General features: G+C 56.6%; 1 protein-coding gene across 1 annotated transcript in view; it reads left to right on the top strand.

Annotated features, from left to right (window-relative positions):
* Positions 1-23,406, top strand: part of MYH7B (myosin heavy chain 7B) — a 46,167-nt gene that overhangs the window by 18,771 nt on the left and 3,990 nt on the right. Inside the window, exons 4-32 of the mRNA XM_032142476.2 lie at positions 3,115-3,163; positions 3,417-3,579; positions 4,835-4,941; positions 5,106-5,249; positions 6,062-6,218; positions 6,517-6,544; positions 7,926-8,022; positions 10,131-10,154; positions 10,292-10,384; positions 10,504-10,567; positions 11,548-11,646; positions 12,332-12,435; positions 12,595-12,733; positions 13,001-13,119; positions 13,209-13,358; positions 13,545-13,715; positions 15,174-15,353; positions 15,448-15,580; positions 15,668-15,744; positions 16,172-16,259; positions 16,438-16,555; positions 18,237-18,360; positions 18,469-18,605; positions 19,273-19,528; positions 20,477-20,719; positions 21,485-21,661; positions 21,752-21,897; positions 22,217-22,307; positions 22,385-22,774. Of these exons, the coding sequence (XP_031998367.1) occupies positions 3,115-3,163; positions 3,417-3,579; positions 4,835-4,941; positions 5,106-5,249; positions 6,062-6,218; positions 6,517-6,544; positions 7,926-8,022; positions 10,131-10,154; positions 10,292-10,384; positions 10,504-10,567; positions 11,548-11,646; positions 12,332-12,435; positions 12,595-12,733; positions 13,001-13,119; positions 13,209-13,358; positions 13,545-13,715; positions 15,174-15,353; positions 15,448-15,580; positions 15,668-15,744; positions 16,172-16,259; positions 16,438-16,555; positions 18,237-18,360; positions 18,469-18,605; positions 19,273-19,528; positions 20,477-20,719; positions 21,485-21,661; positions 21,752-21,897; positions 22,217-22,307; positions 22,385-22,774 (3,868 nt within the window). The remainder of the gene's footprint in view (positions 1-3,114; positions 3,164-3,416; positions 3,580-4,834; positions 4,942-5,105; positions 5,250-6,061; positions 6,219-6,516; positions 6,545-7,925; positions 8,023-10,130; positions 10,155-10,291; positions 10,385-10,503; positions 10,568-11,547; positions 11,647-12,331; positions 12,436-12,594; positions 12,734-13,000; positions 13,120-13,208; positions 13,359-13,544; positions 13,716-15,173; positions 15,354-15,447; positions 15,581-15,667; positions 15,745-16,171; positions 16,260-16,437; positions 16,556-18,236; positions 18,361-18,468; positions 18,606-19,272; positions 19,529-20,476; positions 20,720-21,484; positions 21,662-21,751; positions 21,898-22,216; positions 22,308-22,384; positions 22,775-23,406) is intronic.

Here is a 23,406-nt window from a genome sequence, read left to right as displayed (position 1 = left end):
GTCCTATAATCTATCAGGTTTGGTTCGTTCACTTACTAGGTATTTATTGACCTTCTATGATGTGCAGGCACTTGGCAAGGTGCCGGGGACACAGACCAAGCTGCTGCCTTTGTGCAGGTCTTTTCTAGTGGCAGGAGGTAGGCAAGGTACAACCTAAGCTCTACAAAGAGAATTGAAACAGTGAGGTTCTCACAGAGATAATGTGGAGAGAAAGAAGAAAGGAATACATAATGTAGGACTCCATTCAAATAAATTTCGAAAATAGACAACACTAATCTGTGAGGTTAGAAGTCAGTATTATATTGTTGATCAAGCAAGAGTTGGTATTAAAAAAAATAAAAATAAAAAGTCAGTATTGTATTACCCTAGGTGAGGGATGGCCCGAGGGGGATAATTTTTCATAATTTCTGTTTTTGAACAGGGTACGGTTTTGTTTTGTTGTTGCTTTTGAGACTGGGTCTGTTGCCTAGCTGGAGTGCAATGGTGTGATCTCGGCACACCGTAACCTCTGCCTCCTGGGTTCAAGCGTTCCTCCCACCTCAGCCTCCTGAGTAGCTGAGACTACAGGTGCACGCCACCATGCCTGGCTAATTTTTGTTTGTTTGTTTTTTTGTTGTAGAGATGGGGTTTTGATGTGTTGCCCAGGCTGGTCTTGAACTCCTAAGCTTAAGTGATCTGTCCGCCTGGGCCTCCCAAAGTGCTGGAATTATAGACATGAGGTACTGTGCCTGGCCCGGGGTATGTTTACTTTGAGAAAATTCATCAAACTTTATAAGATCATTCACTGCAGCCTTGACTATAATGGCAAAAACTGAAAACAATCGAAATGTCTACCCAGAGGGGACCCACATCATTTCCTAATGGAGACACGCTGTAGGACTGATTCCTAATAGGGTCTGGGCAGCTGTAATTTTGATAAATATTGCCAAGTTTGGCACTGTCGCCCAGGCTGGAGTGCAGTGATGCAATCTCCACTCACTGCAAGCTCTGCCTCCTGGGTTCACGCCATTCTCCTGCCTCAGCCTCCAGAGTAGCTGGGACTACAGGCACCCGCCACCACCTCTGGCTAATTTTTTTGTATTTTTACTAGAGACGGGGTTTCACTGTGTTAGCCAGGATGGTCTCGATCTCCTGACCTCGTGATCTGCCCTCCTCGGCCTCCCAAAGTGCTGGGATTACAGGCGTGAGCCACCGTGCTTGGCCGGCACTGTAATTTTTAAATGTGTTCATGTAATATGCACACAGTAAAGTGCATACATCTTAGATGTATAGCTTGATTTGTTTTACAAAGTGCATGCACCTGTGTCCCATGGCTCTACTCAGCATATAGAGCATTTCCTACCTCCCAGAGGCTCTCTGGTGTCTCCAGCCATTACCCTCCCTCAGATGACCACTCTGCCACTTCTGTCACCATCGGCGAGTTTTGCCTGTTTTGAATGTATATGGTTGAAAATGTAGCTGGGAAATTATTTCTCTATAGTTCATCTAGCACACCTGTGCATTTGGAATGGGAGCGCATCTGTCGGAGGACTTCCCATGTGATTCTGGTCTGGCCTCTGGCTGGAACCCTGGCTCTGGAACTCCATTGTTCCATGTGTCCGGCGTCTAAGGTTCTCAGATCCTTTGATTCTTGATTCTAAAATCCTGTGGCGCCATGGAGCCCTGAATGGGGTGATGGACAGGAGAGCCTGGAGGTGCCCTGACACATTCCGAAGAGTGTATCAGGCAGATGGACTGCCACCGCCCTGAACCCCTGTCAAGAATGGGCCACGGAGGCCGGGCGCGGTGGCTCAAGCCTGTAATCCCAGCACTTTGGGAGGCCGAGGCAGGCAGATCACGAGGTCAGGAGATCGAGACCACGGTGAAACCCCGTCTCTACTAAAAATACAAAAAAAAATTAGCCGGGCGTGGTGGCGGGCGCCTGTAGTCCCAGCTACTCGGAGAGGCTGAGGCAGGAGAATGGCGTGAACCCGGGAGGCGGAGCTTGCAGTGAGCCGAGATCGCGCCACTGCACTCCAGCCTGGGCGACAGAGCAAGACTCCGTCTCAAAAAAAAAAAAAAAAAAAAAAAAAAGAATGGGCCACGGGAAGGTGGCTTCCTGTAAATCTTCAATGTGAGGATCTGAAGGGGCTCCTAACTGGGTTACATTTCCTTGATTTGCTTCCACATCAGCCAAACAATTCCTTGATTCTGTAAGTTCCAGGGCTGGTTTTCTTCATGTTTGATTTCCCCAGGGGGTCACTAGAAAGAGGATGGGGAGGGAGGAAGGGGGAAAGAGGGCATCAATGCACTCCCAATTCCAAATGCACAGGTGTGCCAGATAAAATATAGAGAAATAAGTGCAAAGCTACATTTTCAACCATATACATTCAGAACAGGCAAAGCTCGCCTATGGTGATAGAAGTGGCAGAGTGGGCCTCTGAGGTAGGGTACTGAGTGGAGGCACCAGAGAGACTCCGGGAGGCAGGCAATGCCCTATACCCTGTGTAGAGCCAAGGGGACACAGGTGTTTGCGCTTTGCAGATGCCCGAGAGGGATGTCCCTCTCCCCCTGCCCCTCCCCCCTCCCTCCTCTTTTTCATCTGTTCTTCTCCTCCTGTTTCCTTCTCTTTTTGATCTGTTCTTCTCCTTCTCTCTCCTCTTTTTGATCTGTTCTTGGCCATTGCTCATCTGTGAGACTTGGCCAATGCTTTCCTTTCTCTGGGCCTCAGTTTCCCTGGATGTATCAAGAGGGTTGGACTAGATGGTCCAACCTCAGTAGGCATTCTGTGGTTTCCCCTCTGAGTGTCCTTGCTCTCTGTATTTGGAGGTGGGGGTATTTTTCTGGGTGTGTCAGACTCTGTGTGACTCGGTTTCTCCCAGTGAGCTCCTCAGTCTCCTGAACCTCTTACTGCCTTGTCCCTGTCCCCGTGAGTCTCTGCATCCAGCCTCCCTGTCTCTCAGTGGAGTGTCTCTCTCCGCCTTTGTGATCCCCTGACAATGGGAGGTAAAAATAGCCCAGGGGCCGTGCTGGTGGAGATAAAAGGGAATTTGCCTTTTGTGTCCTGTGGCCAGGCTGGGGGGGCTGTGACACGTGGAGATTGCTGACATAGCTCTCCTCCTCTGACCTTGACAGTGGCAATAAAAGGGGTAGCAGAGCTTCCTGCCTTCACCGTGGTGCCGAGGTAGGTGATCAGGGCTGGGGTTGGAGCCGAACGGAGGGCAGGAGGGTGGGCAGGTGGATGAGGGTGCCCATGGGTGGCCGCGAGTCTTCTGAATCTGGAGTGGAGGAAGCCCTGGTGTTTGAGGGTGTGCATGTACGCTGGGCACTCACCCAAGGAGGCTGGATTGGGAGCCAGAGGGAGTCGCCTAGTATCTGGTCTTGTGGGTTGGGGGATCATGCCCTAGTTCAGCTCCCTCGTCACTGCCATCTTCCAGTACCTGCTGCCTTGGGCCGCCTTGAACCTCCAAGGTTTCCAGCTCCTCCTCCTTCACCCCAGTGCTACTGCCATGATGGATGTGAGTGAACTTGGGGAGTCTGCCCGCTACCTCCGCCAGGGCTACCAGGAGATGACGAAGGTGCACGCTATCCCATGGGACGGTAAGTGGAGACAGAGGGGGAGGGGACGCAGCCACAGAGATGTCCTTATGGACTCAGACCAGGAATTGGGAGGGGTGGCACCAGCTCAGGGCTGAAAGGGCATTGGGCCTGACAGCTGGAGCCTTGGACCTTTCCCGCAGAGTCTGGGGGCCTGGAAGTTAAAACCCCAGGGACATTGTATATCACTCTGTGAAATGGGATAATAGCACCTGCCTTCCGGAGCTGCAGTTTATGAAGACTCAGGCTGGAGCCCGAGGCCCCTGAGATGAGACTGATCGGCATGTATGCAGGCTGCCTCTGCGTGTCCACAAAACTTGCGCTGGGGTTATTTTTAGTGCTTTCTGCAGAGCCAAAGCCAGCCTTTATTAGGGACAGGAATAAAGGCTGTACTATTTATGACCTGGTTTCCTCATAGGACAATACTAACAATAGGCAGTGTGTACCGAATGCTTATTGTGTGTCAGGCCCAGAGCAGATGACTTTCCATGCATCATCTCATCAACCTGGGGAGGTGGGGCCAGCGCCAGACCTAGCTTCACAGGGCGCCAGGCTAAGAGGGACCTTGGGCTGGATTCAACACTCTGCTGTTGCCATCTTGAAAGTTTTAATTGTTTTCAACAAGGGGACCCACATTGTCATTTTGTACTGGGGTCTGTAGGTTATGTAGATGGTCCTAGATGGTCCTGACCCAGGCACTTGGCAGAGCAGGGGACACAAACTCCGGTTTGCAGCCTGAGTCCATGCTTCTAACCACCATGAAATCTGGGCTCCTCAAAGCTCTGGGGACAGCTGGCCAGGCAGGAGAGCACAGGTTACAGAGTTAGGAGGCCTGGATTTGAGTCTTCAGTGAAATAGGGAAGGCAGGACCCCTCCCTAAGAGTCATATGCCTGATATCGAGGGGCTGCTCCATATGGGACCTAAGGAGATCCCCATAACATTTTGCATGTGAGGGAACTGGCCCAGAGAGAATCAGGGATTTTCCTGAGGTCAGAGGGCAAATATGGCGGAAGCAGGGATTGGAACCCAACCATGTAACCCAGACTCATCCTCCAATAAGGGGATCTCTAGGGACCCTCCCAGCTCCACCCTTCCTGAGCCTGGGTTTGGAGGGTTCTTCTCTGGAACTCCTGTGTCCTGGCAGAGGGGCTTTGGGGAGGGTCACAGCTCTATGGATACCATGGCTTGGGAACTTCAGCTAGAACCCTGGAGGTGCCTCAGCCCCTCTCTGAGTCCAGAGCTCTCTCTGCAACCCAGGGAAGAAGCGAGTCTGGGTGCCTGATGAACAGGACGCCTACGTGGAGGCCGAGGTCAAGTCAGAGGCTACCGGGGGCAGAGTCACCGTGGAGACCAAAGACCAGAAGGTTCCGTTCCCCCTTTCCTGAGATTAGCCTCTCTGTCCCTAGGCCTCCTGGCCAACAGGATCTGCACTCTGGTTGAAGGGGGTCTGGGTATGTGGGTGGGGGTGACAGGTGAGGTCGGTCGGTTCCTCCTGGTCCCCCGACCCCTGACACGATCTCCCTGGTAGGTGCTGATGGTGCGTGAAGCCGAGCTGCAGCCCATGAACCCCCCTCGCTTCGACTTACTGGAGGACATGGCCATGATGACGCACCTGAACGAGGCCTCTGTGCTGCACAACCTGCGCCAGCGCTATGCCCGCTGGATGATCTATGTGAGCCCCAGGCCCGGGCCATGGGCGGGGTGGGGCTTGTATGTGGAGCGGGGCTAGAGATGAGGCTCTGGGGGCGGGCCCGTAGCAGTGGGGCGGGGCTGTGAGCGATGGGGCGGGTCCATAGCGGTGGGGCGGGGCTGTGAATGATAGAGCGGGTCCATAGCGGGGGGTAGGGCTGTGAGCGATGAGGCGGGGCTGTGAGCAGTGGGGGCGGGGCTGGAGGTTGGGCCTTGGGACCTTAGGGGAGCAGCTGTAGTGGTGGAGGGGTGGGTCTAGAATTCAGCTGCGGACTATAGAGGCCGTGCGGGTGGGCTGGGGCAGGGCTGTGAGCACAAGTCAGGGGTGAGGCCAGGACGGCCACAGAGGGTGTGTGGTGTGGCAAGTCAAGTGGCTCCTTGAGGAATATCACAGGGGTCTTCTGAAGACTGGGGCCTGGGGCCTGGGGCCTGGCGATAGGAACTTGGGTTATCCCTCCCAAAACCCTACCTATATGGGGGGACGTGATGGCCCATGCCTGTAATCCCAGCACTTTGGGAGGCCGAGGCGGGCGGATCACCTGAGGTCAGGAGTTTGAGACCAGCCTGGCCAACATGGTGGAACCCCATCTCTACTAAAAATACAAAAATTAGCCGGTCGTGGTGGCGCGCTCTTGTAGTCCTAGCTACCCTGGGAGGCTGAGGCAGGACCCAGGAGGCGGAGGTTGCAGTGAGCCGAGATCATGCCATCGCACTCCAGCCTGGGAGACAGAGCAGGACTCCATCTCAAAAACAACAACAACAACAACATAAACCCTACCTATACTCTCTCTTCAGACCTACTCAGGCCTCTTCTGTGTCACCATCAACCCCTACAAATGGCTCCCAGTCTACACGGCCTCCGTGGTGGCCGCTTACAAGGGAAAGCGCCGCTCGGAGGCCCCGCCCCATATATATGCGGTGGCGGACAACGCCTACAACGACATGCTGCGCAGTAAGGGCCGCCTGGACTCCTCCCCAACCCCAGACCCCGACCTCGGTCCCGGGAGGCCTCTGTAAAGGACCCCCTTCCCCCACTGGCACTGCCCCCCTTTTGACGCTGCTGGACATGGTCGCCCAGCCGTTCTGTCCCTCCGCATGGGAGCTGACCTCCACTAGGGACATCCCCACCTGCTCCTTCCCATTCCTGGCTCTGGGTGGTGGGGTCTGCCCCAGATGGATACCCAGGGTGTTGCACCTGTGGCTGGCTCCACACCTTGGCTGACTTCTCTATCCCCTTCCCTTTCCTCCAGACCGAGACAACCAGTCCATGCTGATCACGTGAGTGTGGGGCTCTGGGGGTGGGGTGGAAAATGCTGGCCATCTGGCAGAAAGAGGGCGGTACCACAGTCATTTCCCAGGATTGAATCCAAAGTGCTTAGGCCAGGACTTTTACCACCTGGAGCTAGTGTCCCAGCTGAAGCTAAATTAGGCCTGAGCACTTTCCCTGCCCCCATTCTGAACAGATGTGTTCTTGATGGGGGATAGGGAGGGGACACCCACAAACGGAGTGACCACCAGCCCCATACCTCCTCTCCCTGGGGCCTGGAATCTCCCACCTTGATCCTTTGGGGTTCTAATTCTGGCTCGGGGCAGCGGGAAGATTCCTCTGCTTTTCCTCCTTTTTACCATCTACTTATGTCTGAATCTTACCTCTGATCTTTCCATTGCCTCTGTGGGAAAATGGTAGAATAATTCTTACATGCCAGGCTCCTGTCCAGTCAGGCCAGTATGGACAATGTTTAGTGTGAGTGTGCATGCGCGTATGCAGTTAAGAGCAAGTGCCTTGGCTGGGCACAGTGGCTCATGCCTATAATTTCTGCACTTTGGGAGGCTGAGGTGGGTGGATCACTTGAAGTCAGGAGTTTGAGACCAGCCTGGCCAACATGGTGAAACCCCATCTCTACTAAAATATAAAAAATTAACTGGGCATGGTGGCAGGTGCCTGTAATCCCAGCTACTCAGGAGGCTGAGGCAGGAGAATTGCTTGAACCCAGGAGGCGGAGGTTGCAGTGAGCCGAGATCATGCCACTGCACTCCAGCCTGGGCTACAGAGTGAGACTCCATCTCAAAAAAAAAAAATAATAATAAGCATGTACCTTTAACCCAGACGGGCCCGGCTGAGTACGGTGGCTCACGCCTGTAATCCCAGCACTTGGGGAGGCTGAGACAGGAGGATTGCCTGAGGCCAGGGGTTTGAAACCAGCTGGGCAACATAGCGAGATCCCATCTTTACAAAAAAACAATTGAAAAGTTAAATAAAGAATCCTACCTACCACACAGTTATGAGTCTGAGTTGATATATGTGCCTGGCACACAGCAGGGACAGCCACAGAACTCCTGAGGCCCAGTTCCTTGTTCCTAAAATGGGGGTGATAATGGAGCCTGCTTTCCAGGGTTTTCTGAGCCATAACTGAGCCAATGGAGTAAAGTGTTGGGCACTGAATTGGTGCTTAGTGGACAGTGGCATCATCGTGTGTTGTCATCTCACAGGGATGGTCTACACTGGCTTGCTTTGTACACCTGTGAGGGTTGGTCCATCCTTGGGGGTTTTGAGTTGGGGGGAAGGAGAGGTGGGGGCTCTGCTTGAGGGGTGAGGCATTGGGGGTGGGGGAGAATTAGGCCAGATGGGCATTGGTGACTCATGTTTGTGTCGTCCAAGCGGAGAGTCGGGGGCCGGTAAGACGGTTAACACCAAGCGGGTCATTCAGTACTTTGCCATCGTCGCTGCCCTGGGAGACGGGCCGGGCAAGAAGGCCGTAAGACTGCCCACTTGGGCACGCTCCCCGTTGCTTCTCGCTGGTTTTCTTTTCTTTCTTCCTCTCCTTTTTTTTTTTTCCTTTTTTAAAAATTTTACTCCCCAGAACCCTGAGCCCTGCCTGAGCCTCCCACCCTGGTGGGGGACTCTGGCCTGAGCAAGGCTTGACCAGAAAGGCTGTGGCCACCTGACGTGCCTGCCTTCGCCTTCCCATTCATAAACGTGGAGGGGTGGGGCCACGTTGCTGTTTCTAAATTTGTGTAATTTTTCTCTTCCATTGTGACCTTCATATATTGAAAGAGTTTACTAGATGGGCTGCTTTTACTAAGTGTTGTTGTCTTGGTTTCCCTGACAGTTACCTGCTGCTGACACATTAGATACAGAGGTTGGCTGGCATGCAGGGCACTGGGCATTCCCAGCAGCCGGGTTGGCAGGGCAATTTCGTGCCTTGTGATTTCTGTACAGTTTTTGGAAATTTCTGAAACAATGGGGCCCAGTTTTTTTGTTTTTGTTTTTAAGGCATAACATTTCATCCCTATCCTTGGGGCCAGTTGTTCAGAGCCCTGTGGCTACCCCTAGATGGGCTGCCTTTTCTTTCTAGAAGCCCAAGGCCTCCCTCCCCACCCAGTCCCTGGTCCTGGTCCTGTTGAGCCTTGCTTTATTCTGGGTGTTTTTCTTTTTTTTTCTCCTATTTCTTTTCTTTTCTCTTTCTCTTTTTTTTTTTTTTTTTTTTTTCTTTTCCTTTTTACCCGTTTGATTGTCTTGATTTTTGATTTTCATTTCAGTTTTGTTTTGTTTTGTTTTGTTTTTGCTGTTGACTTTTTTGGTCCTTTTCCCTCCTTCCCTTTCCTGCCCTGTCTTCCAAATCCCTAAAAAGATCTCTGGGGACGTAACAGACAGTTGGGTTGGTCAAGTGACAGGAAGAGATGTCAGGGAGAGGCCAGAGCTGGCAGGGACACAGCTGGAAGGGTAGAGGAGCACCTGGGCAGAAAGGAGCCGGGACAGTAGAGCCCAGGGGAGACGGTCAGGCAAGGGAGGGGTGGGAGAGGCTGCCCGCAGGAGCCATGGCTGTAGGAACTTAAAAGATTGATCAGCTCCCCTTACCTTGGCCCCAAATTTGGCCAAATGGGCTAGAGAAAGCCCTGCACAAAAGCACTGGATGGGAGTGTATTGGGGGGTCCCACCTCCCCTGCCCAGCGTCCCTGTGGGTATTTTAACTCTTGGGCTCCCTGGAGGTGAATGAATGACCACAAAGTACGTGGTGGTGTATCTGTTCCCTCCAGAATCCATTCCTTCCCTTCTCTCCCTTTCTTCCTTGGCTCCCAGCATCCGGAGTAGGGAAGAGAAGGAAAGGAAAAGGAAGGGAAGGTGAGGATGAGGCTAGGATGGGGAGAGGGAGGATCTGCTCAATTCAGTTAGTCCCCCTGGGTGACACACAGGACAGCTGTGGCGTCCAGGAGGCAGGATGCTGGGCACCTGCCCTGCCGCTCCCGACTTGCTATGTGGCCTTGAGCAGATCCACTCCCTGCTCGGAGCTTAGTTTCCTCATTTGCAAATTAGGGCTAATAATGGGCACCTGGCAGGGCCGTTGTGAGCACTGGTAGGTATACAGGCAGGCATACAATGAAGACACACCCAATTGCATTACAAAGGAGAGGTATGTAAGGTCATAGTGGGAGGTTAGGGCAGGAAGGTTCAGACCAGGAAGAGATCTATTCCAGCTTTGGAGCAGCCAGGAGGCCTTCCTAGAGGAGGGGGCACTTGGGCTGGGCTCTGGAGGACCCTAGATTTTAGTCGGGAGGCCCCTGGGGCTTGGAGCAGGGCCGCTGCATGGAGACTGGAAATGAAGGGAGGCCAGAGGCCGGACTGGGGCAGAGGAGGCTGCAGGTGGAGACTGGCTGGGGCTGTGCCAATCCCACTTTCCAGCATTTTGCCTCCTAACAGCTGGCGGAGGGTTAGGCCGAGGGGCTGAGGGTGGGGGCCGTGCATTCTGGTGACTAACTCCACCCCCCTGTCCTGCTGCCCGCTGCCTCCCGCTGATACCCCGCTCCACCCCGCCCTGCCCCCCGGAGGCCTGGCCCTCTTATGTTGTCTGTCTTCTCCCCCCAGCAATTTCTGGCAACAAAGACTGGGGTGAGTATGGGGCCAATGTCAATGGGGCAGCCCTGGGGGTACCCCCTTCCTCTGCACAACAGAGGGGCCACGGGTGGCTCTGGCCTCCCGGTGGGTAGGCACCAGAACTGACAGACCCTTCACCCCCACCGCTCCAGGGCACCCTTGAGGATCAAATCATCGAGGCCAACCCTGCCATGGAGGCCTTTGGCAACGCCAAGACCCTGAGGAATGATAACTCCTCCCGCTTTGTGAGTGGCCGAAGTGGGAGGGGTGGCGGGGATGTGGCAGGCCACCAGCGGCAGGTCGGGCACAGGTGGGGACAGTGCTGGCTGTGCCCCTTGGCTGAGGGCTGCCCCTCTGCCCACAGGGCAAGTTCATCCGCATTCACTTTGGTCCCTCTGGGAAGCTGGCATCCGCGGATATTGACAGCTGTGAGTCAGCCCCCAGCGGGCGGTGCAGGGGAAGGAGACCTGAGCCCGGTCATCCCAACTCGGCCTCTGTCATCACGACTTCTGGGCTCCCGCCTGCTCTGGGCACTTCTCTCTACCCCCTGGCTGCTGCCCAGCTCAGGCCACCTCACCTATCACCAGAACATCACCCCAGCCTCTGCCTGGTCTCCAGCTTCCTCTCCTCTATGCGGCCATAGTTTTGCTGGTCATATCCTGTTCCTGCTTGAAGCTTTCTCTAGATCCCCGTCACCTGAGGATGGAGACCCAAATCCTCATTTGGCCAGTCAGGCTCCTGTGACTGCACCCCTAGCCCGTCCCCAGTCTTCTCTCTGGCCACCAAGAGGGCAGGCCTGGCCCATGGCCCTCCTGCCCCAGCTACACAGCTACACGTAGAGTGCCCCATCCTTCCAGGCACCCCGCTGGGAAGTGCCCCAGTACCACCCAGCTGCACAGACCCCAGGCGCCTAGGCCACACTCAAGGGGGGCCAGGGACACAGAGTGGCACCCACGTTGGCCACTCCCCACGTTGGGCTGCATGGCTAGGTCTTGACAGATGAGCACAGGCAGGCAGTGACGGGGACAGGGATAGGCTGTAATTCACACCCTGACCCCTACACAGACACACACACACACACACACACACACACGGAGGCTCGGCCACACGCACACACGCTGACACACCAACAGATAACCTGCACATGCAGACACCACACTCACCCCCCACACACACAAGGACACACACTGACCCATCTGGCCAGAGACACAGACACACATACACGTACAGACACACAGCTCATGCGATGACACAGGCACAGGAGAGACGCCCTCCCCACACAAGCTGGCAGGTGCAGACGCAGCCCCCCTGCACACTCCCTGCCCCCCTCTCTCCCTCCGCATTGCCCCCTTGGGACATCCACTCTGGGGAGGTGCGGGAGATGGCAGGCCAGCGCCCTTCTCCCCAGATCTCCTGGAGAAGTCACGGGTGATCTTCCAGTTGCCCGGTGAGCGCAGCTACCACGTCTACTACCAGATCCTCTCAGGGAAGAAGCCAGAGCTGCAGGGTGAGGGGCAGTACGACGAAGGGGCTGGGAGTCAGAACCTGGAGGGGCTGCCTGGTGCTTCCTGGCCTCCATCAGGCCAGGCCCTGGTGGTCTTTCCCTCCCTGTCCTGGGGTCTGTGGCCTCTCTTCTTTCTTGGGACTTTTGGTTACTTTCCTGCTAGGGAACAGTCCTCTTAGCTCCAGCAACCTGCCAACGTGTTATCGCTTCCTCCAGGAGCCTAAGCCCTAAACCCCACTTGCTGTCCTGACACTAGAGAGGTCCCATCCAGCACCAAGGCGCACTGATGACTATCTAGGCCCAGCTCTCCTCCCTGGCAAGCCCCTCGAGGGCAGAGTCCGGTCCTCCCTGTGCGCCAGCATCTAGCATGGGATCCGGGCCAGAGGGGGCCATGAGCAACACTCAAAAGATGAGTGAGACGTGGGGACTGTGGTTCATTCCCCAGAGAACCAGAAAAAGAAGCCAGGGTCAAAGTGAAGGCCAGGTCAGGGCCCCTCACTCTCAGTGCCCTTGGCCTTGGCGGGGGTGAGGATGAGAAACTTGGGCCCCAGACTGGGAGATGAGGTCCTCTGGGAGGGCCCTAGGCTCCTGCTGGGCTTGCCCCCCAGGACCCCCATGCTGCAATTGTTGGGGGGAGAATAGCTGGTAAGCACCGCCTGACCCGCCCTTCTCTGCCCTGTGTCTCCAGACATGCTGCTTCTGTCTATGAACCCCTATGACTACCACTTCTGCAGCCAGGGCGTCATCACCGTGGACAACATGAATGATGGGGAGGAGCTCATTGCCACCGACGTACGGGCTCTGGTGGGAGGGGAGCTGTGTGGGTGCCTGTGGTGGGATCGGGCAGCACTGCCGGTGCCCCCAGCTGCATGAATGGTCCAGGGGTGGTGCCTGGCTGGACCCTGGCAGAGCCCAGACCTCTCTGAACTCGCTTTCCCCGCCACCCCCCAGCATGCCATGGACATCCTGGGCTTCAGCGTGGATGAGAAGTGCGCCTGCTATAAGATCGTGGGCGCCCTCCTGCACTTTGGCAACATGAAGTTCAAGCAGAAGCAGCGTGAGGAGCAGGCGGAGGCTGATGGCACTGAGAGTGAGGGGCCCTGACCTGGCCTTCACCTTGACCCAGACCTCAGCATCCTGTCCATGATGGTTAACCCCAACTCTTATCCACAACCTTTCACCTCAGTCTTACCTGGCTCTGCCTCCTCAGCTCCAAACCCTTACCCTCCTGAGGCTTTGCTAGCCCTGAACTTGACCCCTCTTAACTTCCCTCTCCTAGCCCCAGGCTGAGATAGTAGAGCCCCTGAGTGCCCATGGTGGTGTCCTCCTCCCTTACCCCACTCGTGTGCCCTGCCAGGTGCCGACAAGGCTGCCTACCTGATGGGGGTCAGCAGTGGGGACCTCCTCAAAGGCCTTTTGCATCCCCGGGTGCGTGTAGGGAACGAGTATGTGACCAAGCTCCAGAGTGTGGAGCAGGTGAGCTGCCTGCAGGCCAAGCCCATGGGGGACAACCGGGCAGGGTCCCCTCCTTGCCAGGTCCCAGCCCAGCCTCCCTGCACCTCCAGGTGGTGTTTGCTGTGGGGGCTCTGGCCAAGGCCACCTACGACCGGCTGTTCAGGTGGCTGGTGTCTCGGATCAACCAGACCCTGGACACAAAGCTGCCCCGGCAGTTCTTCATCGGGGTTCTGGACATCGCTGGGTTTGAGATCTTTGAGGTGAGGACAGGCCCTCACCTTGGGCTCTGTTCTCTCCAAGGTAGAGGACATGGGCCTGTGGGGGGGGGCGGGGGGCAGAAGCCCTGGCCTTCTGCCTGCAAGTTGGGGGTGAACTCATGCCCCTCCCCGGGCCTCCCTTTCCCCATCTGCGAGAGGTCTGCTGAGCCAGGCCCCTCCCTCTTGTAGTTCAACAGCTTCGAACAGCTGTGCATCAATTTCACCAATGAGAAATTACAGCAGTTCTTCAACCAGCACATGTTTGTGCTGGAGCAGGAGGAGTACAAGCGTGAGGGCATCGACTGGGTCTTTATCGACTTTGGCCTTGACCTGCAGCCTTGCATCGACCTCATCGAGAAGGTGGGGGCCGTGGCAAGGTCACTTTGAGGAAGGGAGGGTGTGTGTGGTGAGCAAGCAGGGATGGATGACCATGGCTTGCATAGAAGCCTGTGCAAATGTGCATGGAAGCGTGTGACTGCACTGCAGTAAGCATGCATATGTGAGTGTAGTTGGCAGAGTGTTTATGTGCTTGTGTAAGGGCACGTGTGAGTGGGTGTGTTGGAATTGACCGTGAGTGAGCCTTGGTGAGTGTGTGAGCAGTGTGAATGCATGCATCCCAGTACTGTGGACAACAGCTCCTCCTGGGTGCTCAGAATTCTGCAGCTCACAAGGCCCCATCTGCAGCCACAATTTCACTGGATCCCTACAACTGCCCTGGGTGCAGGGCAGGGTGTGTTTCCTTGTTTTTGTGATTGTGGAACATTGTTTATTTACCCATTGTGCAAAGAATGGAAGAAAGACAATTTGAAAAATTGGCAGGGGAAAAAATGTTTCTCCCCATTCCTACTACAGCCGGTCACATGACACTTAGGTTTATTTCCTTGAACTCCTTTATCCTTTTTTTTTTTTTTTTTTTTTTTTTTGAGATGGAGTCTCACTCTGTCGCCCAGGCTAGAGTACAATGGCACCATCTCAGCTCACTGCAACCTTTGCCTCCAGGATTCAAGCAATTCTCCTGCCTCAACCTCCCAAGTAGCTGGGATTACAGGCATGTGCCACCACACCTAGCTAATTTTTGTATTTTTAATAGAGACATGGCTTCGCCATTTTGGCCAGGCTGGTCTTGAACTCCTGACCTCAAGTGATCCACCCGCCTTGGCCTCCCAAAGTGCTGGGATTACAGGCGTGGGCCACCACGCCTGGCCTATCCATTTTCTTTTATAGACACAGATTTCATTTCATATCCTACTTTTTCTCTGAAAATGTATTTTGATGCTGCTGACGGCAAGAGTAGTTCATGCAGTGGATGAGTTTCATACGATGCACTTCTGCAGTCCCCTACGGCTGGGCATTTAGGTGACTGACAGCTTTTTAAATATTATATCAGCACTGAAGACATTCATCTTCCCACTCTGCAGGTTAGAAGACTGAGGCTTAGTGATGTCGGAGGGCCCCACAGGTAGTGAGTGAGGAAGCCAAAATGTGAACTTGATGGCTTTTTTTTTTTACTTACCCCGTGTTTGTGTGTGACAGCCATGGCTGTGGCGGGGGTGAGAGTGGGTACAGAGATGCCAGCTTGGGTTTGCCATTGTTAGAAGTGAAGATGACACCTCGGTGCTGCAGATTTTTGCAGGAGGGGACTGGAGCCAAGCCACAAACTTTTCTCTGTTAGGAGATGGGTTCTGACCATCTGGGGAGATGGCTGAGGCTGGGGATCTGGGAAGGCTCCCAGAAGGGACATGGCCTGAGGAACAGGGGTTCAGTCCTTCCAGGATGGACTGGCTTGATGGTGGCTTTTCAAGCTCTTTCTGTTCCCAGCCACTGGGCATCCTGTCCATCCTGGAGGAGGAATGCATGTTCCCCAAGGCCTCAGACGCCAGCTTCCGGGCCAAGCTCTATGACAACCACGCGGGGAAGTCACCCAATTTCCAGCAGCCTCGGCCTGACAAGAAGCGCAAGTACCAGGCCCACTTCGAGGTGGTCCACTACGCAGGCGTGGTAGGTGCTTGCTGGAACCCCAGCCCTCAGCCAGGCTCCTCCCTCCCTGCTCCAGGTCTCCCACCCGGGCTCAGCACCTGTCTGGTCTCTCCAGGTGCCTTACAGCATCGTGGGCTGGCTGGAGAAAAACAAGGATCCCCTGAATGAGACCGTGGTCCCCATCTTCCAGAAGTCACAGAATAGGCTCCTGGCGACTCTCTATGAGAACTATGCGGGCTCCTGCTCCAGTGAGTACCGAGGGACGAGATCTCCACTCTGACAGGGGCCCACAGAGCAACATTCCCTGGAGTGACCAGGCCCTTTGTCTCTATCAGCCGAGCCCCCCAAGTCTGGGGTGAAAGAGAAGCGTAAGAAGGCAGCATCATTCCAGACGGTGTCCCAGCTGCACAAGGTAAGGCCCCATCTGGGAGATAGATCCTCACTCTTGGCAGCCTCCAGCCCTGTCCTTCACCCCCTGCCCTGTCCCCTGTGCCTTGGGCGGGCGGCCGTTAAGACTTGCAGTGATGTTTAACTCCTCTCCACGTGAACATCACAGCAAGTCTGTGCTGCTTCCCGTCCCTACGCTGCCTGGGCAGGGTTTGTGGGGAAGGGGTGGGAGCCCTGGGGCTCTGGGAGGGATGGGGATTTGGCAGGGGAGTGAAGACTTTGGTGGTGGTGATGGGAGACAGCGAAGGGTCTCCCATCACCAGAATGAGAGTGAAAGAGCAAAAGTGCAGGGCACTTGGGGCCCTGCTCCCGTCTCAGTCCTGACCACTGCGGCATCCAATTCTGGTTCTCTGCCCCCTTTGTGCCTTTCCCTCACTCTTCCCCGCTGCCAGGAGAACCTCAACAAGCTGATGACCAACCTGCGGGCCACACAGCCCCACTTTGTCCGCTGCATTGTCCCCAACGAGAAGAAAACCCCAGGTAGTCACCCAGGGCTGGCCTGGCTGGGGCCGGGAGGCGTCATGGGAAGGCGACAGGGCAGATGCCCGGAGGCTGAGTACATCTTCCCCCTCGCCTCGCAGGGTCTCCACTGCTGCTTTTTCTCTGGGGCCTGCGGGTGTGCCTGTTGACCTCTGACCTTTTCCCCTCTCACGTCCAGGGGTCATGGATGCCTTCTTGGTGCTACACCAGCTGCGCTGCAATGGGGTCCTGGAGGGGATCCGGATCTGCCGCCAAGGGTTCCCCAACAGGCTGCTCTACACCGACTTCCGGCAGCGGTGGGTGACCCCTTCCCCCTGCCCGCTGCTCCAGGTGGAGGCCTGAGGGGCTGGGCAGGACACACATGTCAGAGCCCAACAGACGGTCCTGTCTGGAGGGGGAAGCAGGGACTGAGGGGCCTGGCCAGGCATGCCAGCAAGAGACGGGGGTGGCTCATACCTGGCCGGGGACTTGGGGAGAAGTGAATAGGCTTGGGGCAAATACTGGAGGTGGAGCCAACAGGCCTCGCTGATGAGCTGGACACGGAATTCTGGATGCAGAAAAGACAAGAGTGATTTCTAGTTTTGGGAGTGAGCAACCTGGGAGCTACCGGTGGTAGATTTACTGAGCTACAAAAACAGGGTTTTTTGATTTGGAGGAGAGGTGAAGGGATACTGGTTTGAACTCTGTTTTGCATATATCAGGTTTGAAATGCCTCCAAAAGACATCCTAGAAAAGTCATGGGGGAGATTGGGATTATCAGTCTGGAGCTCAGGGCAGCCAGCAGAAAGGATGCAGATTTGGGAGTTGAATGAGAATCACGTGGACGAGGCTTCATGAGACGGCTCACACATAGCAAGCACCTGGGCAGTGCTGCCAGCTCCTCCCCGTTCCCTCAATGGGCAACAAGCATCCATTGTTCCTTCTCCCTCCAGAAGTCATGGTGCCATCCACACTCTCCTTTGTAAACAGAGGTTCACAGAGATACTGTACACGCACACACACAAATGGTGCTGTGAGCTTGTTTTTTCTAACAGTCTGGCCTGGAGATCATTCCTTATCCACAGGCATACGCCTGCCATCATCATCCGTTTTTCCCGGCTGCAAAACATCGCACAGTCTGGTGGACTGCATGCTTTGTTTAATGAGTCCCCCTCATGAGGGGGCTTCACAGCGTGGCTGCAGCCTACCTGACCCACACAGCCCTGTGCACATGTGTCTGCTTAGAAGTGGGCAGGCTGGGAGCCCTGGCTCTTTTGCATTAGAATTTTCCCCCAAATGTTTCTTCAGTGATAGGGCATAGCATGTCATCTTCTACTAATATTTTTTGCCTTTAAAAAAATTTTAAAAATAGTGCATGCCTTCTGTAAAAAGCCTCTTTAAAAACTTACTGAATGCATTTAAAATCCCCCCAAGGTTGTGGTTGTTTGTTTGTTTGTTTGTTTTTTTTTTTTTTTGAGACGGAGTCTTGCTCTATCGCCCAGGCTGGAGTGCAGTGGCAGGATCTTGGCTCACTGCAACCTCTGCCCTCTGAGGTTCAAGCGATTCTGAGATTCTTCTGCCTCAGCCTCCTGAGTAGCTGGGATTACAGGCGCCCGCCACCATGCCCCACTAATTTTTGTGTTTTTAGTAGAGATGGGGTTTCACCATGTTGCCCACGCTGGTCTTGAACTCCTGGGCTCAAGCAATCCACCCGCCTCGGCCTCCCAAAGTGTTGAGATTATGGGCGTGAGCCACCGTGCCCAGCCAACCCCCCAAGGATTTTAAGTGGCGTATCCCTAGTGTCCCAGTGTGGTGACGCATCCCTGGCCCCCTTGTTCGGCATGTGCCCTACTGGAACCTCCGCACCAGCCTCGGAGAGGCCCAGGAACGGGTCCCCTGCCACCCACACGAGCCTCCTCGGTCCCTGACTTCCCCATTCTCAGTGGCCTGTGCCCCACACCCAGCCCTCTCCTGACCAGCTCTGCCCTCCTTTCCCAGGTACCGTATCCTGAACCCCAGTGCCATCCCGGATGACACCTTCATGGACAGCAGGAAGGCCACAGAGAAACTGCTGGGCTCGCTGGACTTGGATCACACCCAGTACCAGTTTGGCCACACCAAGGTCAGGGCACTGTGGGATCAGGGCTGGCCCTGGCTGTGGCGGTCATACTGGGCAGGGTTCATGCGGATGGTTGGGGGTTATCCTGGCTGTCCACCTCTCTGCCCCCAGGTGTTCTTCAAGGCTGGGCTTCTAGGCGTCCTGGAAGAGCTCCGTGACCAGCGCCTGGCCAAGGTGCTGACGCTGCTGCAGGCGCGGAGCCGCGGCCGCCTCATGCGCCTCGAGTACCAGCGCCTGCTGGGAGGCAGGTGGGTGTGGGAAGGAGGCTGGGGACAGGGTGTGGCCCCTGCCCCTCAGCTCCCAGACCCACTGGCTCTCCCAACCCTGACATGCTGCCCTGTAGTCAGATCAGCCCCTGTGCCTGGTTGGGGCAAGGTTCTGTTCTGTGTCCCCCAGCCTCCATTTCCTCACCTCAAAAAGTGGGGTAGGGCACTTGCCTCTCCATTTCAGGCCACCAGTGTGTGGCCCGGAGGGGTAGCGATGGCACCAGTGTTTTCCAAGACTTGCGTGTAGGGCCCCAGGCAAGATACTTTCTCTACATTATCCTGGTTAAAGCGCTGACGGTCCTGAGACACAGGCGCTGTGATGGTCTCCACTCAGCAGAGGGGTGCCCGTGTCAGAGATCCAGTGCCAGCTGGCATGTCAGCCCAGGCCGCTGACCCCAGAGCCCCATGGCTTGACAGCCCTGGTGTCTTCTGGGACTTGCAGAGGCGGACGTGGGGGGCTCATGAGCCCCTTCACTGGAGGCAGGCCTGTGGGACTGTGGGCCTCCCCTCAACCTCACCTATAAAGCAGAGGTATTAGGTGCTACTCCATGAGGCTGCTGGGAAGGCAAAACAAGTGAACTGTGCCAAGTGTCACCATTTGTGATGGGTAGCACTGAGCCACCTTTACAGCTCGGCTGCCCCTCCCCAGGGATGCGCTGTTCACCATCCAGTGGAACATCCGTGCCTTCAATGCCGTCAAGAACTGGTCATGGATGAAGCTCTTCTTCAAGATGAAGCCGCTGCTGCGCTCGGCGCAGGCTGAGGAGGAGCTGGCGGCCCTGCGGGCAGAGCTGCGGGGGTTGCGAGGGGCGCTGGCTGCAGCCGAGGCCAAGCGCCAGGAACTGGAGGAGACGCACGTCAGCGTCACCCAGGAGAAGAATGACCTGGCCCTGCAGCTGCAGGCCGTGAGTCGGGGGTTCCCCTTGTGACTGGGTGTCCCCAGCCCCGAGTACCCTGAGCTGCTCTGAGGGATAGTACAGCCAGACCCATGGGGCTCAGGCCTTATGTCTTCCTGTTCCAGAGATGCCATGAGATGAGACCTCCATGTCCCAGCCTCCCCACCCCAAGGCCTCGTCTGGCCACGTGTCCTGGCACTCTCCCCTCGTGCCACCTTGGCCTCCCGCTAAAGCAGAGGAACCACAGCTCTCCCCTCCCTGCCATCCCTGAAACCAAACAGACCCATGCTGTCTTCTCTGGTTAAGGGCCATGGGAACCCAGGCGGCAGGTAACAGGGTGATAGCCAGAGGGCACAGATCAAGGGTCTGGAATCTCCCCAGGTCCACAGAGCAAGCTTTCCTGCCTTCGGCACATGGCTTTGTGTATCAGTTGTGTGCCAGGCTCAGGCTAGTGCAGGAGGAACGTTGGTGGGAAGACAGAGATGGCCCTGTGGTCACAAAACTCACCTGCTAGTGCAGGAGACTGTGACGCAGCTGGGCAGTAAGGAAATGGGGGGTAAGGATACCTGAGCCCTTCCAGGGACTGCCTCCAGGAGCCTGTCCGTGGCCGTGCAGGGGCTGCTGCTGCTCACCCTGCCACCTTGGAAGGCCTCAGCCCAACAGCAGGGCAGTGGGCAGTGGGCTTCTCTCAGAACCCTTGTTTGGGCCTCACTTTGGGCCGCCCCACACATGTCTAACACTCCCCTCTTGATGCTCTGGTGTGTCCCTCTGAGCCCTTGCCCCTCCATGCCCAAGAGCAGGTCAAGGCATTCCTGAGTTCTCAGAGCACAGCTGAGCACAGGCTTCAAACCTTTGGATAGACAAACAGGCAGTTTCCTCTCCAGGGCCTAGCCTGGTGTCTCTCTGCTGGTTTACCTGGCCCTCCCCCGACCCGGCCCCGTTCCGTGTGCCCTCCAGGAGCAGGACAATCTGGCAGATGCCGAGGAGCGCTGCCACTTGCTGATCAAGTCCAAGGTGCAGCTGGAGGGGAAGGTGAAGGAGCTGAGTGAGCGGCTGGAGGATGAGGAGGAGGTGAACGCTGACCTGGCCGCCCGCCGGCGCAAGCTGGAGGACGAGTGCACGGAGCTCAAGAAGGATATTGATGACCTGGAGCTGACACTGGCCAAAGCTGAGAAGGAGAAGCAAGCCACTGAGAACAAGGTGTGGGCCGGGCCAGCTGTGGGGAAGGGCCCTGAGCCAGGGGCCAGCTTTGGGGCCAAGTGGCTGCAGATCCCACCCCTGCTCTGCTAAGCCTCTGCTTTGTGGCCCTGGGCCTGTCACTGCCTTTCCTGGGCCTCAGTTTCCTTATCTGTCAAGTAGGGTTAGCAGCACTTACCCCATTAGGGTAGGTGGTGATGTGGTGTGTAATTGTCCTTTCCTGAGCACATGCTCCTAGGCCTTGCACACAGTAGGTGTTTAGCACATGCTGGTGATCCTCATCCATACTGGAGTGCAAGCCCCTTGAGGGCAGGAACTCCATATCCCCAGCTCAGCATCCCGCAGGTGACTTCTGACCTCGAGCCCTCGTGACGGCCCCTGTGGTTCCCAGTGCTGGAGGAGTGACTCCATTACACAGGAGGGAAAGTGAGGCGGGCGTAGGCAGCTTAGGTTCTCACAGGTGCTCACCGAGGAAGCCAGGACTAGGAGGCAGCTGCCCTGAGCACCTGCTAATACTGCACATGGCTGGCATCTGTGGATCTCTCACCGGGCCAGGTGTGGTGCTGAGCACTGCAGGTGCGTCCACTCCTGAATCCTCATTACAGCCCCATGAGGAGGGTCCTTCCCTTAGGCAGAAGCGGTGGAGGCTCGGAGTCAAGTTACTTGCCTGAGTCCCATAGCTGGAAGGGGCACTTGCTCTGACCTGGTATGGTGGCCCCTCAGAGTGCGGGGAAGGACGTCCCCATGGTGACCCTGGCCCTGGCACAGGTGAAGAACCTGACGGAAGAGATGGCTGCGCTGGACGAGTCAGTGGCCCGGCTGACCAAGGAAAAGAAGGCGTTGCAGGAGGCCCACCAGCAGGCCCTGGGTGACCTGCAGGCCGAGGAGGACCGCGTGAGTGCGCTGACCAAGGCCAAGCTCCGGCTGGAGCAACAGGTGGAGGATGTGAGTCAGGGCCACCCGGAGACTGGGTGGTGGGGCCGGGGTGCTGGCTGGCTTGGGCCATGGCTGACCCCTGCTGTGCCCGCTCTGCAGCTGGAATGCTCCCTGGAGCAGGAGAAGAAGCTGCGCATGGACACAGAGCGGGCCAAGCGCAAGCTGGAGGGTGACCTGAAGCTGACGCAGGAGTCGGTGGCTGATGCTGCCCAAGACAAGCAGCAGCTGGAGGAGAAGCTCAAGAAGTAGGTGTGGTGGGGCAGCAGGTGGGGGCCTTCTGAGCCTGCACCCGGCCCTTGTTCCCTTCTGGATTCCTGTGGTTCCTGCGGCATTGCAGAGGTTAAGGGTGGGGGTTGACAGATGGGGCACTGGGGTAGCGTCTTGCCCTCCCTGGACTGAGGGCCCTAGCCAGGGTCCAGGGCTGAGGCCTCAGGGCCCAGTGCAGCAGGTGCATGGGGGTGAGATCCCTCAGGGCCTGAAGGGGACTTGGGGGCGTTATGGGGGTCCCAGGCAGGTGGGTGGGAGTTAAGGCCTGTGCTGGCTCACCCACCCTGTGGCTCCCAGGAAGGACTCCGAGCTGAGCCAGCTGAGCCTGCGGGTGGAAGACGAGCAGCTCCTGGGGGCCCAGCTGCAGAAGAAGATCAAGGAGCTGCAGGTGCGTGGGGGTCGGGTGGGTGAGGCCTGGCGTCAGAGGCCCACAGAGGTGACAGCTGCCCCACGTGCCCACCCCAGGCTCGGGCGGAGGAGCTGGAAGAGGAGCTGGAGGCAGAGCGGGCAGCCCGGGCCCGTGTGGAGAAGCAGCGTGCGGAGGCGGCGCGGGAGCTGGAGGAGCTGAGCGAGCGGCTGGAGGAGGCAGGCGGCGCGTCCGCGGGGCAGCGCGAGGGCTGCCGCAAGCGCGAGGCGGAGCTGGGGAGGCTGCGGCGGGAGCTGGAGGAGGCGGCGCTGAGGCACGAGGCCACAGTGGCGGCGCTGCGGCGCAAGCAGGCAGAGGGCGCGGCGGAGCTGGGGGAGCAGGTGGACAGCCTGCAGCGGGTGCGGCAGAAGCTGGAGAAGGAGAAGAGCGAGCTGCGCATGGAGGTGGACGACCTGGCTGCCAACGTGGAGACTCTGACCCGTGCCAAGGTGTCCATGCCTTCCTCACCCCATACCCACCCTGACTTTAAACCCGACCCCAGCAGCCAATACTGTCCCCATACCAGCCTCCACCCGGTACCTTATCCTGAGCCCTGACCTGTTCACCTGGCACCCAACCCCCATTTCTCAGCCTCCTACTAGTCCTGACCTTAAGCCGACTCCCAAGCCCTGTTCCCTGACTCCAGGTCATTTCTGACCCAGCATCTACTTCCAGCCTCAGACCCTTGAACCAGCAGTAGTTGTGACCCCAGCCCTTGACTCCTGAACTCCGACTTAATACCTGTCCTGACTCTCTTCCTGTCCTGAACCCCAGCACCCTAGCCTTGACCCCTGACCTTTCTACCACATAATCCTGACAGCTGACCTCTGACCACTGTCCCCAGCTGACTCCACAGCTTCCATCCCAACTCTCACCCTGACCCACTGCCCTGGGACTGGCCCAGCCCTGTCAGTTCTGACACCTATCTGTTAAGCCCAGCAGTAGAATCTCTTTCTCTTTGAACTTGGGGCTCTGCTCTCCCTTTGATTCCTGGGCCCACATCTAGCTTACCAGTCTCCAATCCCAGATCCTGCCGTCTGATGCACAGACTTGTTCTGACACCTAACCCCTGACCCCCAAC

This window comes from Hylobates moloch, unplaced genomic scaffold (assembly GCF_009828535.3).
Source record: "Hylobates moloch isolate HMO894 unplaced genomic scaffold, HMol_V3 SCAFFOLD_21, whole genome shotgun sequence".
NCBI classification, from domain to species: domain Eukaryota; kingdom Metazoa; phylum Chordata; class Mammalia; order Primates; family Hylobatidae; genus Hylobates; species Hylobates moloch.
The sequence above is the reverse complement of the archived record's forward strand: the minus strand, read 5'-3'. Positions and strand labels throughout refer to the sequence as shown.